The sequence below is a fragment of the Tiliqua scincoides genome, chromosome 1 (genome assembly GCF_035046505.1).
Source record: "Tiliqua scincoides isolate rTilSci1 chromosome 1, rTilSci1.hap2, whole genome shotgun sequence".
In the NCBI taxonomy this organism is placed as follows: Eukaryota; Metazoa; Chordata; class Lepidosauria; order Squamata; family Scincidae; genus Tiliqua; species Tiliqua scincoides.
In genome coordinates, this window is record NC_089821.1 from 196,365,042 (window position 1) to 196,377,377 (window position 12,336).

The 12,336-nt window shown below is 41.8% G+C and overlaps 1 protein-coding gene across 6 annotated transcripts in view; it reads right to left on the minus strand.

The window, feature by feature from the left end:
- The window catches only part of FYN (FYN proto-oncogene, Src family tyrosine kinase), a 161,617-nt gene that overhangs the window by 19,313 nt on the left and 129,968 nt on the right, over window positions 1–12,336 (minus strand). For 5 of the 6 annotated variants that reach the window (XM_066613454.1, XM_066613482.1, XM_066613471.1 and 2 more), the window contains 4 exons: window positions 10,489–10,587; window positions 9,984–10,087; window positions 8,313–8,462; window positions 126–290 (listed from right to left, as the gene is read on the minus strand). In XM_066613454.1, coding sequence (XP_066469551.1) covers window positions 126–290; window positions 8,313–8,462; window positions 9,984–10,087; window positions 10,489–10,587 — 518 coding nt within the window. The remainder of the gene's footprint in view (window positions 1–125; window positions 291–8,312; window positions 8,463–9,983; window positions 10,088–10,488; window positions 10,588–12,336) is intronic. The other variant, XM_066613499.1, reaches the window with a different exon arrangement.

The window sequence follows — 12,336 nt, forward strand, 5'->3', positions numbered from 1 at the left end:
TGTTTTGGAGACATCTGCTCTTTGATACTGCTGGTCACGACTCTTTTTGCTTCCACATTCCATCTTCCATACTCGCCCCCAAACACTGGGAGACAGTTAAAAAAAATAATATTTTCTCTCCATACCCATCCATACTTCCCCAAACTGCCCATTTCCCAGTCTCTTGATCAACTGTAGTGATTCTCGTGGAATTTCCCAGACATCTTTGGTTTTGACAGACAGATCAGTAAGCCTTGGCATTCCTTTATGACAAGGGACTACTAAGCGGCAGCAAAGACCTGCAGCTCTCTCTGATGAAGCAGAAGTGAAGCAGAGGAGAAAGAAAAGAGTAACAAACATGAAACAAACGCAGCAAGCAAGAAAAACAATGCTAGTGAACAAGCTATATTGTCTGTTAGTAGCATTCCAAAACAAGCTTAAGAGAATAAACAAACTGCACATGTAAAACACATTCATTTGAAAAATATCCAGATATCAATATATGAAACTCCAGGTATTTCATGAATCAATACTATTCATGTTACATTTTTTGTCACCAATATCATGCTAACTGCAGCTAGAGTTAACTAGAATTCCTACTTAACCTAAGATCTGGAAGCCAGGGAGAAACGTACTATACTTTCCTGTACCTCCAATAATGCTGGGGATCAATTCCTGGAAAGCTGAGTTCTGTCTGAAACAGCACTATAGAAAACATCATTGAAGAAAACTGGAGCTGATGGGCTGGAATGAGCTGCTCCCATTGGCTACAATAGCTGTTAGTCAACCCAGGAAAATGAGCACTTTAACAAAACAGCAGTAAAGGAAGTGGTATTTTTGGAGGTATCCCTGTACATGAAAATGCATGTGTAGTACAGTGGTGGTATGGAAAAATAAGACATGTCCTTATTTACTTAGATACTGCTATTCAGTGGAGTTCAGCATTTTTTGGTTGGCTTTATTTCGGATAGAAATAAAAATCTACCTGGCTTTACTGAGTGGCAAAGAGCATATTAAACAAGCAAGTCTTAAGTAATTGAAAAAAGTTGCACTAGTGAGATGATAGAATGAATGACAGTGAATGCAAGAATACACTGATATTAGGCAACAGTTAATCAACCGCTCTTATATTAATGTTATGTCGATGACTTCAATCTGAGATCGAGAAAAAAATTATTGTGTATTACTATTGGTGAAAAGTACACATTAGTCCATCATATTACCGTAGTCCAGTGGTTTCCAACCTGGGGCGTCATGACGCCCCAGCCTGAAGGCCCTGGCCTCTTTTCCCTTAGGGAGCAGGGGCAGGGGGGAGGCAGCAATGTGATTCCCAGGATCACATTGCTTACAGGGCTGCAGGGACTGGGATGTACTCACCAGGCCCTGCAGCAGCCGTCCTGGGGTATGGGGAGCCCTGCGTGAGTGGCTGCAGGGCTCCCCAGCTTGTTAGAAGTGAAAGTGGAGTGATCCTAGAGAGTTTGAAAGCTGCTGCCATAGTCAATAACCTGATGCAAAGTTTACTTACTAGTCTTAGCTATGGGACTAGTATTTTGAGCAAAACACTTTTCTAATAGTGAAATCCTGTGCATGAAATCCTATTCAGAAATTAGTCTCTGTGACTTTCATGGGACTTGGTCCAATGTAAGTGTATGCAAGACTGCAGCCTAGGGTTACAATCTTACGCACATGGGAGTAAGGCCCATTCAAATTAATGGGGCTTACTTCTGAGTAGGCACGCATAGGATTATTCTGTTAGTCAAATTACGTACATATTAGTGTGCTTTGCCCTGGGGTTCTCTCCAGACTCTCCATTCTCTCCAGACTGGCAGAATGGGCAGCAAAATGGCAGATGCGCTTCAATGTCAGTAAGTGTAAAGTCATGCACATTGGGGCAAAAAATCAAAACTTCACATATAGGCTGATGGGTTCTGAGCTGTCTGTGACAGATCAGGAGAGAGATCTTGGGGTGGTGGTGGACAGGTCGATGAAAGTGTCGACCCAATGTGCGGCGGGAGTGAAGAAGGCCAATTCTATGCTTGGGATCATTAGGAAGGGTATTGAGAACAAAACAGCTAATATTATAATGCCGTTGTACAAATCTATGGTAAGGCCACACCTGGAGTATTGTGTCCAGTTCTGGTCGCCACATCTAAAAAAAGACATAGTGGAAATGGAAAAGGTGCAAAAGAGAGCGAATGATTACGGGGCTGGGGCACCTTCCTTATGAGGAAAGGCTACAGCGTTTGGGCCTCTTCAGCCTAGAAAAGAGACGCTTGAGGGGGGACATGATTGAGACATACAAAATTATGCATGGGAAGGCTAAAGTGGATAGGGAGTTGCTCTTTATACTCTCACATAACACCGGAACCAGGAGACATCCACTAAAATTGAGTGTTGGGTGAGTTAGGACAGATAAAAGAAATTATTTCTTTACTCAGCATGTGGTTGGTCTGTGGAACTCCTTGCCACAAAATGCGGTGATGGCATCTGGTCTAGATGCCTTTAAGAGGGGATTGGACAAGTTTCTGGAGGAAAAATCCATTACAGGTTACAAGCCATGATGTGCATGTGCAACCTCCTGATTTTAGAAATGGGCTATGTCAGAATGCCAGATGCAAGGGAGGGCACCAGGATGCAGGTCTCTTGTTGTCTAGTTTGCTCCCTGGGGCATTTGGTGGACTGCTGTGAGATACAGGAAGCTGGACTAGATGGGCCTATGGCCTGATCCAGTGGGGCTCTTCTTGTGTTATGTTCTTAAGACTAAATCCAAAGTTATATAGCACTCCCCAAACTAGGGCTGCAATCCTGCTTACTAGAGAGTAAGCCCCATTGAACTCAATGGGGCTTATTTCTGAGTTAAATGTACTTTTGGACAAGTTTCTGGAGAAAAATCCATTACGGGGTACAAGCCATGATGTGTACGCGCAACCTCCTGATTTTAGAAATGGGTTATGTCAGAATGCCAGATGCAAGGGAGGGCACCAGGATGAGGTCTCTTGTTATCTGGTGTGCTCCCTGGGGCATTTGGTGGGCCGCTGTGAGATACAGGAAGCTGGACTAGATGGGCCTATGGCCTGATCCAGTGGGGCTCTTCTTATGTTCTTATGTTCTTATGGGGTTTTCCCTTTCATTTTTAAAAGTATATGGGAGGATGGGATGAAAAACCGCTTAATACCATGTTATGGGGGGAGAGGATTTTTTAAAAATTACTCTCCCCTCCATAATTGAAATTGTGATCATGGTACCTCCATACTATTTGAAAGAGAAAACAAGCTTTTATTGGCTTTCAATGAACACTATTTTTCTTCTTCTTTAAAACAGTGTGCAGGAGTAGAGGATATGACTGCAATTTTGATGAGATAAAGCAATAAACCCCTGCATTCCCCAGTGCAGCTTTGAGCTGCGTTGTATATGCTCCTGTGCACTGTTTAGAGAAATAAAAGGAAAAACCTTTAATCAAAATTAACATTAATGAAATGTTAATTTGCCCCAGAATGCAAAAAAAAATAATTATGGAAATATCCTGACATCTAGTGTCCACTTAGTGGGTTCCAATAACAAGTCAACAAGGTTCTGCACGTGCCCAAGGCTTCTCTGAGCCAGGCAAGGACAACTGCATTATTAATCTATATTAAGACTCCAGATACAGTACACGTACACAGCTACCCCAAAGGCTAGGACATCCTATCCAGACATGCAGCATCTGGGTGTTCATATGCCGGCTGGTTCTATCTGAGGCGGGATGGGGAGGCCTGCATGGTTTCAGTCTGGCAGTTCAAGCATAAGTCTGAAATTTTGCCTTTTTTTGCAGGCTGGCATTGCTTCCTCTGCAAGACATTTACATGCCATGCCCTATGAATAGGTGTGAGAATCATTCCTCTATGTCAGTGGTGCTCAAAGCAGTGACCACTGCACACCGGTAATGTGTTCTCCAGCATGACCAGCACTCTGAACAGCTGCAGGACTGCATGTCCCCAGATTGGGATGATGCAATGCTCCAACCAGTCTTGAGCCTGGAAGTCTTGTACTGGTGGAAGCGTTGCACTGTCCCGATCTGGGCACATGCAGTCTTGTGGTGCTCTGGAACTCAAGAGCAAGTCATGGGAGGGAAGAATTTGGCCCTCTGCCCAGCCCTGTTCTATACATTTCTAAGTAGGAGATGAATCTGAAGATGGGGGAAGGAGGAGAAAATGTAGTAATGCCAGGTGGAGTGACAGTGCTAGGGCATACCAAAGTAATGTATAGATAAGTGTAGTGACAGAGCCAGAATGTTGATGATGAATCTTGCAATTTGCATGATCCAATCAATTGGGCATGTATAGCAAGAACTTTTCAAATTACTGCTCTAAAAGTGTTTGCACCACAGAAGTTTAAACAGCAAAAAGCATAATGAAACACAGTTGTATTTACAAGAGAAGATGTGAGATGGGGGCAGGGTCAGACAAAAAGAAAACTGGGAGAGAAAATGGGCAGAAGAGAGGTTTAGATCATGACTATGAGAGGTAGAGGAGAAAAAAGACTGAGGTTCATATCCATCAGGGACTAATGACATGGGTGAAACAGCACTAAATGACTGCAGCTGACAGAAGACTGAAAAGGGAGGTGAGGAAACCCTTTAAGGTGGGCATCACTGAAAGCAACTGAGATAGGAGTAGCCTGCTGGTAACTGCCCAACAGTGCTACCTGACTATAAGCTTATGATATCACTGCCCATGTCCAAGAAGGACAATGCTGTCAGTGCAGAAGCCAATGATTGTGAAGGAACACTTTTTAAATGTGTGCTGCAAAATTTGTCATGGATCAATGTTTCAGCACTATATCTATGCTATTAGGAGAACTGGGACAAGCACCAACACATGGGATTCGAGAAGTTGAATGTTGTCAGGCCTTTGGCATCCCAGACCCTAAACTGTTATAAGCCAGGATGTGGCAGGTGATGCCTTGATGTCCAGGCCTGCTGTGAAATGTAATTAAAGGAACAGCAGCACTGTATACGTGTGCTGATGCAATAAACTGCACCTGTTGCGGGTGGGAGTCACGTGACTTGGGGAGAAATGTGTGCAGAGTCACATAGGCTATGGTGGAGTGGTGCAATGCACCACTGGACAGACAATCGGAGTGGGTCACAAGACTGTCTTGTGACTATGAAGTCACCCTATTCTGATTGGCTGGCCCTGGTATATATGGGGGCAAGAACAGACACCAAATGTGGGTTGCTGTGGTGGAGTTTCTGCGTGTCGTGCTGCTGGTTTGTTCTGTGACTTGGACTGCCTTATCATGACTGTGACCTGCTGTATCCCTGACTTCTGGACCGTTGGATTGACTACTCTTCTGCCTGCTCCTTTACCAATACATGCTTCTGCAACAAACAAGCCTGTGTCTGCTTCTTTGGCTCTGTTTGGGATCGCCTGCTTCTTGTGCTGTCTCCCTACGCTTTGGTGCCACTCTGCTATTGTGAAAGCAAGGGCTATCCTCCCCTGCTGCCCTGACAATAGACTACATGGTACATAGTACCACAGTACATAGACTAAGGGACCTTAGAACCAAGGGGGAGTGCTTTGATGCAAAAGAGAAAGAGGAGACAATGCAGGAGAGTTACAGGTAGTATTAATGTTTTAAAAAAACAGCTGAGGCATAAATTAAGTACTCCTCTAGTTAACACAGCCTTAGGCCAAGCAAAAATAGAAAGTCAGACATTTTTGCAGAGCTTGCTTGAGTAAAAGCAACAGAGAGGCATTGAATTATGATGCAAATAGAAATAAAATGAAGCAGGAATATTCCCAAACCAATTAAACAGAACATTCACAATACTATTATAACAATGATACCCTAGAATAAGTATTAAAATACAGTTGTTTGAAGTATACTTCTTGAAAGATAAGACTCTTTATACAAGACTTATATAACATTGCCGGCACATAGATAGATACATGCTATCTAAAATTTGGAACAGCTAATATGAAAGAGGATTAAGCAAATTATGCAGTGTGCATTTCTGTTGATTTCTCAGCTAACATAATGTAAACTGTGGATTATCTCAAAAGATATATGAAATTAAAAGTTTTCTTCACTGTAATAAAGCAGACATATTAACTATAGTGCATATAAAATTTTGATATCTTTCCATCAGTTCTAATCAGCTGAGAAATCCTCAATAAACTGATATATTTTTAAAGAATAATTTAATGTCATAAGGGCTAAAACATTTAGTAGACATTTGTGGGGAGAAAATCAGTCTACATAATGAAATGCATAAATATCAGCCATGAATCATGGCACTCTTGTATTTAGGCACTTCTAAAAATTAACAAGGAAGGTATTTGTAGCACTAAACAATTTTGGGCACAATCCTAACCCCTTATGTCAGTGCTTTCCAGCCAATGGAAATGTGTGCTGAATCCTGCAGTTGGGTGTCACTCACAGAGGCCTCCTCAAAGTAAGGGAATGTTCATTCCCTTACCTTGGAGCTGCATTGCCCTTATGTCAGTGCTGGAAAGCACTGACGTAAGGGGTTAGGAATGCGCCCTTTGGCTGTTATATCAATACTGTATTAGTATCTGATAATGCAAATTTATTTATTACAATATTTATATATCACCAAATATCAAATACTGACTATCTGTTCACATAAAAATGTAAAATTTGTAATAAAATGAACTCTGCAACTCCTATGCAGCAACTTTGCTGAAATCTGGGTGAGAATATTTCAACACATTAGTAATCTCCTTTGATCAGATGTTAGCAGTAGCAAGCAATAAATATGAAGGCTGTCAGTTTCAATAGCTGTCCATTGTACGAGATGATTAACAAGTCAGCAGTTAAAGCATAAGTTCATTAGAACTGTTTAAGGTAAGGTGTATAGGCCACACACTATAGTGTGTATCTAAAATCTGCCTTATGATGGACAGGAGATGAGATGGAAATAAAACAGTGGTCCTGGCATAACTAACAATCCTCTTCTTTGCAAATAATGGCAGCATCAGAGCTCACAAGGGCAATTTTTCACCCAAAATGTTGACACCATCACTGGTAAGAGAAGAGAGAGAATTGGGGTGATTCTAATTGGGGTAAAACTGGGGTGAAAGCAGTTGTCTCCTCACATCTCTCCAACTATGGTACTGGAAGAAGTACTGGAGTTGGTTGAAAAGCCATGTGAGTGATAGGTGGCAGTTAAAGAAAATACAAAAAACCACCGCTTCCACTTAAGTAAACAAATTAAAGGGTAAGAAGAAGACTATGCATCCACTATCTCAGCTCAAGGTTGCTTCTCTGCCAGGGACATACTGAATGTATGTGTATGCTAGAACAGGCACAACATACGCTAGAAGTTTATTGTAAACTAGATATGGATCTCCTGTGGTGTATGTTGTGGGATGATCCTTCTATGTTTTTTGTTTAAAGATTCTTTTCTGCTATAGCATGGTTTCACACACCTATGCGATCTAGATTTCTAGCTTTGCTGAAAGCATCAGGAGTATTATCACCTGAATATATTCTCAGTGCACATTTCTAAGGATTGCTGAAGATTATGTGAAGGCTAGCTGTGCTTTTTATTCCAACAAGTTTAGTTCAGCCGATGAAGGCAATGCCAGATAGGTTCTACCACATCCAACAGCTTCTTGATGCCCATTTGCCAAGTGGGGTTGTAACTTCACATAACTTTTCATTTTAGAGACAATTTGCATACCATGATCTGGACTGTTTTTTGTCAACAGAAACTTGCTGAAAAGGCCTAGCATGGAGTTCCTCAGCGTGATCTAAGCCAATGCATGTCAGCCAAGGGAAAATGTATCACCAGATATATTGTAGCACAGAGGATTTCATATCAACGCCCCTTACAGTGCAATCCTAAACCTATCTACCAAGAATAAAGTCTCATTGGCATACTTCCAGGTGCATAAGATTGTGATATTAAAAAGGGAAGAAATAGCGAGACTGCAGCTGTCATTTGAAACCACAGGACTGACTACAAGCATTCCTATAAATATCTTTCCTAGAAAGAATATCATTTGTCATTTCCTCAGTTAAACTAACAGTAAAGACGTAATCCTAACCAACTTTCCAGCACTGATGCAGCTGCAATGCAGACCCAAGGCAAGAGAACAAATGTTCCCTTACTTGAAGGAGGCCTTCATGACTGCCTCCTCACTGCAGGATGCAGCACACACTCCACTGGCACGGTTGCAATGGTCCTGGAAAGTTGGATAGGATTGGGCCCTAATATTTGGTGCAACAAATTAAAAGCATGATCATATACATGTTTATTCAGACTAAGGCATATTTGTATATTAAGGAACTGATAGTATTGACCAAATGTTATTTTGCAAAATTACCGGAATAATGCTGAACAAGCTGCTGTAGAGTTTCAAATTGTGCCCTGGTTGTAATGTAATATCCACCATTGTCAAGTTTGCGAATTTTATAATGTTTAACATGATCTCCTTTCATATCATCCCAGTCACGAATAGACAATGAATAGGCACCTATTAAACATGAGAAAGAAATGACATGTGGCTAAAACCTAGGAGTTTCATTTTTACATTCTTTTGAAAATGTCCAATATAAATTACACAAGAATGAAGGCATGAAAATGAAAATCAATGTTCCCTCAAGACTGTAAAAAGGAATTTTCTTGATGAGAGAAGTTACTGGTGCAACTTTTAGCAGATAAAAAATCAAAGATAGCACTGTAAAGGCAAATACTGAATAAAATCAGTTTTAAGTAACAATTTTAACATTTGTGCAGTGTCTAAAAATAAATGGTTTTTATTGCTTGTCAGTATAAGAACCATTTAAAATATATACAGGTGGACCCTCATTCTTTGCGAAGATTCCATTCCGAGAACCCTCGTGGATACCGAATTTTATGTGAAACTACATCACGCACATTTCAGGCACCACCAAGTTCTAAACGCAACCGGAACCTTGCTCAGGTCACAACCGGAGCTGTTCTGAAGCCTGTTGAGGCTGTGTGTAGCCTCCACAGGCCTGCAGAGGTCCTAAAAGGGCACTTCTGGTTTTTGGGCAAAAACTGGAGGTGCCCTATTAGGACCTCCGGAGGCCTTTCTGAGGAGGCTGAATGGTCCTAAGAAAGGCCCCCAAAAGTGCTGGAAGGATTTGCCATCTGATGCTTTCAGGGGTCTTCTGAGGCCTTTGAGGGCCTTTCTGAGGGCCACGGAGGCCTTGCATAGCTTCTATGAGCCTCAGAATGGCCTCCGGAGGTCCTAGAAAGGCACTTCTGGTTTTTGGAAGTGCCTTTCTAGGACCTCCAGAGGTCATTCTGAGGCCTGTGGAGGCTGCACGCAGCCTCCACAGGCCTCAGAAGAGACTCCGGAGATGACTGAAGCTATGCTTTTGGAGGCCTTTCTGAGGTTGCCTCCAAAGGGTTCAGGTGGGGCCAAGTCTGGCTCCACACTGGTCCAGGGAACCTGTGTGGAGCCAGATCCACGGATGGAAATTCTGCAGAAAAACAGACTCCACCTGTACATGAAAATGCTTCCTCCCACTCCAGCAATGGGAAATCAGAGTATGTATACTATATATTTGATATGGTCCATTCCTCCCTATTTTTAACTTCCCATTCCAAACCGTAGCAGAATTCCATAACACAACAAAGTTTTAACTTGTCAACCCATAACTCTGCAGTTATGTTTCTCCATTCTAGAATATAATTTAGGCATGGCACAATCATAACTAGTGCAGAATTATTTGGAAATGATTATTCAGTAACAAATAATGTTGGATTCCTCTTCAGCAACCAAAGATTATTTTTAAAAAAATCAGTGGGTATGCCTGATTCTTCAAGATAGACTCAAGCCTTTGCCAGAATCAGACTGGTGTGGGTACCTTGGCTGATTATCAGGACTCTAAGCACTTCCCTCATGCCTGGCAGCCAACTGAGTGGTTGTGTCACCTGCCAGAATGTGGCAAAGAGCCCTCTTCCTACAGCAGTGAAGAAAGGCCAGGCGGTCTCTATATACCAATCAAAATACTGAGCATATTACCTTTGGTGGTTTCACTCTCACGAATTAGGAAAGTTCCTCGTGGGTTTCCAAATGACAGCAGTTGCCTCTCTGCATCCTTTCGTCCCAATTTGCCAAAGTACCACCTAAACAAAAATGTAAGTATGGCAAATATGATTTTTTTAAGATAGGAAATTAAATAGTAAAGTCAAATACATATATGTTTTTATAACAGCAGATTTAAAGGCAATTTGTGAGAGCATAAGCTCCCTTAGTCCAAGTTGCCCGGTGATGCTTCCCAGCTCCTTTGGATGCCCCGGTAGCCATTTCAGTGTCGTGGCAGTCCTGGGCGCTGGGAAGCTCAGGACTGGGTCATAATTATCCAATTACTTATCAGTACAGTTGAAAAAGAAAATGAATACTTCCTTTCTTTTTTGAAATGTTAGGTTGCTTGAAAATTAATATAGTCAATCATACACAAATCCCTTGTACCTCATTCAAGTATAACATTAATGAGCTAGCATAACATTTAAAAGAAAATACATACTCTTCTGCTTGAATTGAGTCAACTGGAGCCACATAATTACTGGGAATGTAACCAGTGTGTCCTGTAGTCAAGGAACGGGCTTCCCACCAGTCTCCTTCCCTGAAAAAAAAATAAGAAAAAGCATAAGAAATCTCCCCTAAATTTAAAGATACTCTTCTTAAATATTATAGGTCTAATTTCTTTTACAGGTTCATTTTGATAAACAATCAAGATTTTGGAAATTTAATATTGAAGAAAGATGGAAAGGTTTGTTTTTTAATGATGGGAAAAGAATGTGCAAACCTGTTAAGAAGCAATCGTGATAAACAGGAACCCAACAATAACCAAAACTATTGGAAAAATTTAAACTATATAAGTGTGCAGTCTGTGCGTGTGTATTTCACTCACTCACTCACTCACTCACTCACTCACTCACTCACTCAGAGAGAACACATTCATTTAGGAAAATATAATGCAGCATGAGAAATTATATTGGATTGGGCGTTATTGCTATTGGTATATTTATTAAAATATTAGTAACAAATTGCTATCAAATTCAGTAGGGATTTAGGATCTCACCTGCTTGCACTGCTCAGGATTTGTCTTATCATTTGTGTGTTACTGTTGCTTTTTGTTTGTGTGTGTGTGTATACATACACATGCACAAAAAACAGGTTCTGTGTAGGTTAGAGCCAAATTACTTATTACAATAAAGACATCTAGAGGTCCCACTTTGTGTGTACATTTTTAAGTAGTGCAGGGGGAGGGAGAAACAGGATGAAAACACAACAGAGATATAAATGCTTTAGTACAGTGGTTCTCAAATTCTCTGGGAATCTGAGAACTGGGGGCAAGTGCTTGTGGGGGGCCGGGACACTAGAATGGGGGAATGTTCTGACAGTGCTGCAGCAATTGTGGTGCTGAGGGCACCCAGCAGCATTTCAACATACCTGGGGGGACTGTGCAACCTCCCGGAGGGTCCTGGATGCTTGCAGCCCCATCCATGGCTTTCCCTTTGTTGCAGTGGGTTCAGTTGTGCAGTCGGAGCCCACTTCGTTTTGGAAACTCCACACTCTAGTGCTATGGCTCCAGGACCCTCCAGGAGGCTGCACAGTGCCCCCCCGTCCCTCCCCCCAGGAATGTTGAAATACTGCTGGGTGCCTGCAGTGCCACGATCGGCTGTTGGGACACCCATTTCTGGGTCACTTCCCTTTAGGGGAATGGGCCCTTCTAGTATTGCCCCATTTCCCCCTCCTTTGCTACTTTAAACACTCTCTCTCTCTCTCTCTCTCTCTCTCTCTCTCTCTCTCTCTCTCTCTCTGCATTTAATGTATTGTGTGGTTTGGCCCTTATATCTTCACAGCAAAGAAGCTGCAAAAAGTCCCTTCATGGGATTAAGACAAATTCCTGAAGATCGAGAAAGACAGCCACAGCACATGCTGCAGGGAACCTCTAACAGGCAGGGAAAAACAACGAGTACTTCTGCAGACTTCGCAGGATCTTTTAAAAAACTTTCCTTTAAACAGTGGACTGTTTCTGAAACTGCTACTGCAACCCACCTTGGCATCTAATCACTTCTGCAAATGCTGTGTATGTGTGACAGAAGCACATCTCAGTTTTGTCTGATGTACAGGTGATAGCTCAAGATTCTGTTATATCCTTATAGGAAAATGGTTTGGAAGGCATGAGTCCCTAATATTGCTCAATAAAGATCTATTTGTCATTGCTTCTTATCTTACTATTATTGCTTAGAAATGCCACTAGATGGAGATATTTTAACACATCTGTAAACATGTCCATTGGGTCTGCAGTGCTAAGAGAGAAATAAGTTTCTTCTCAGTAAGATGAAGGAGAAGATTAAGCTGAACT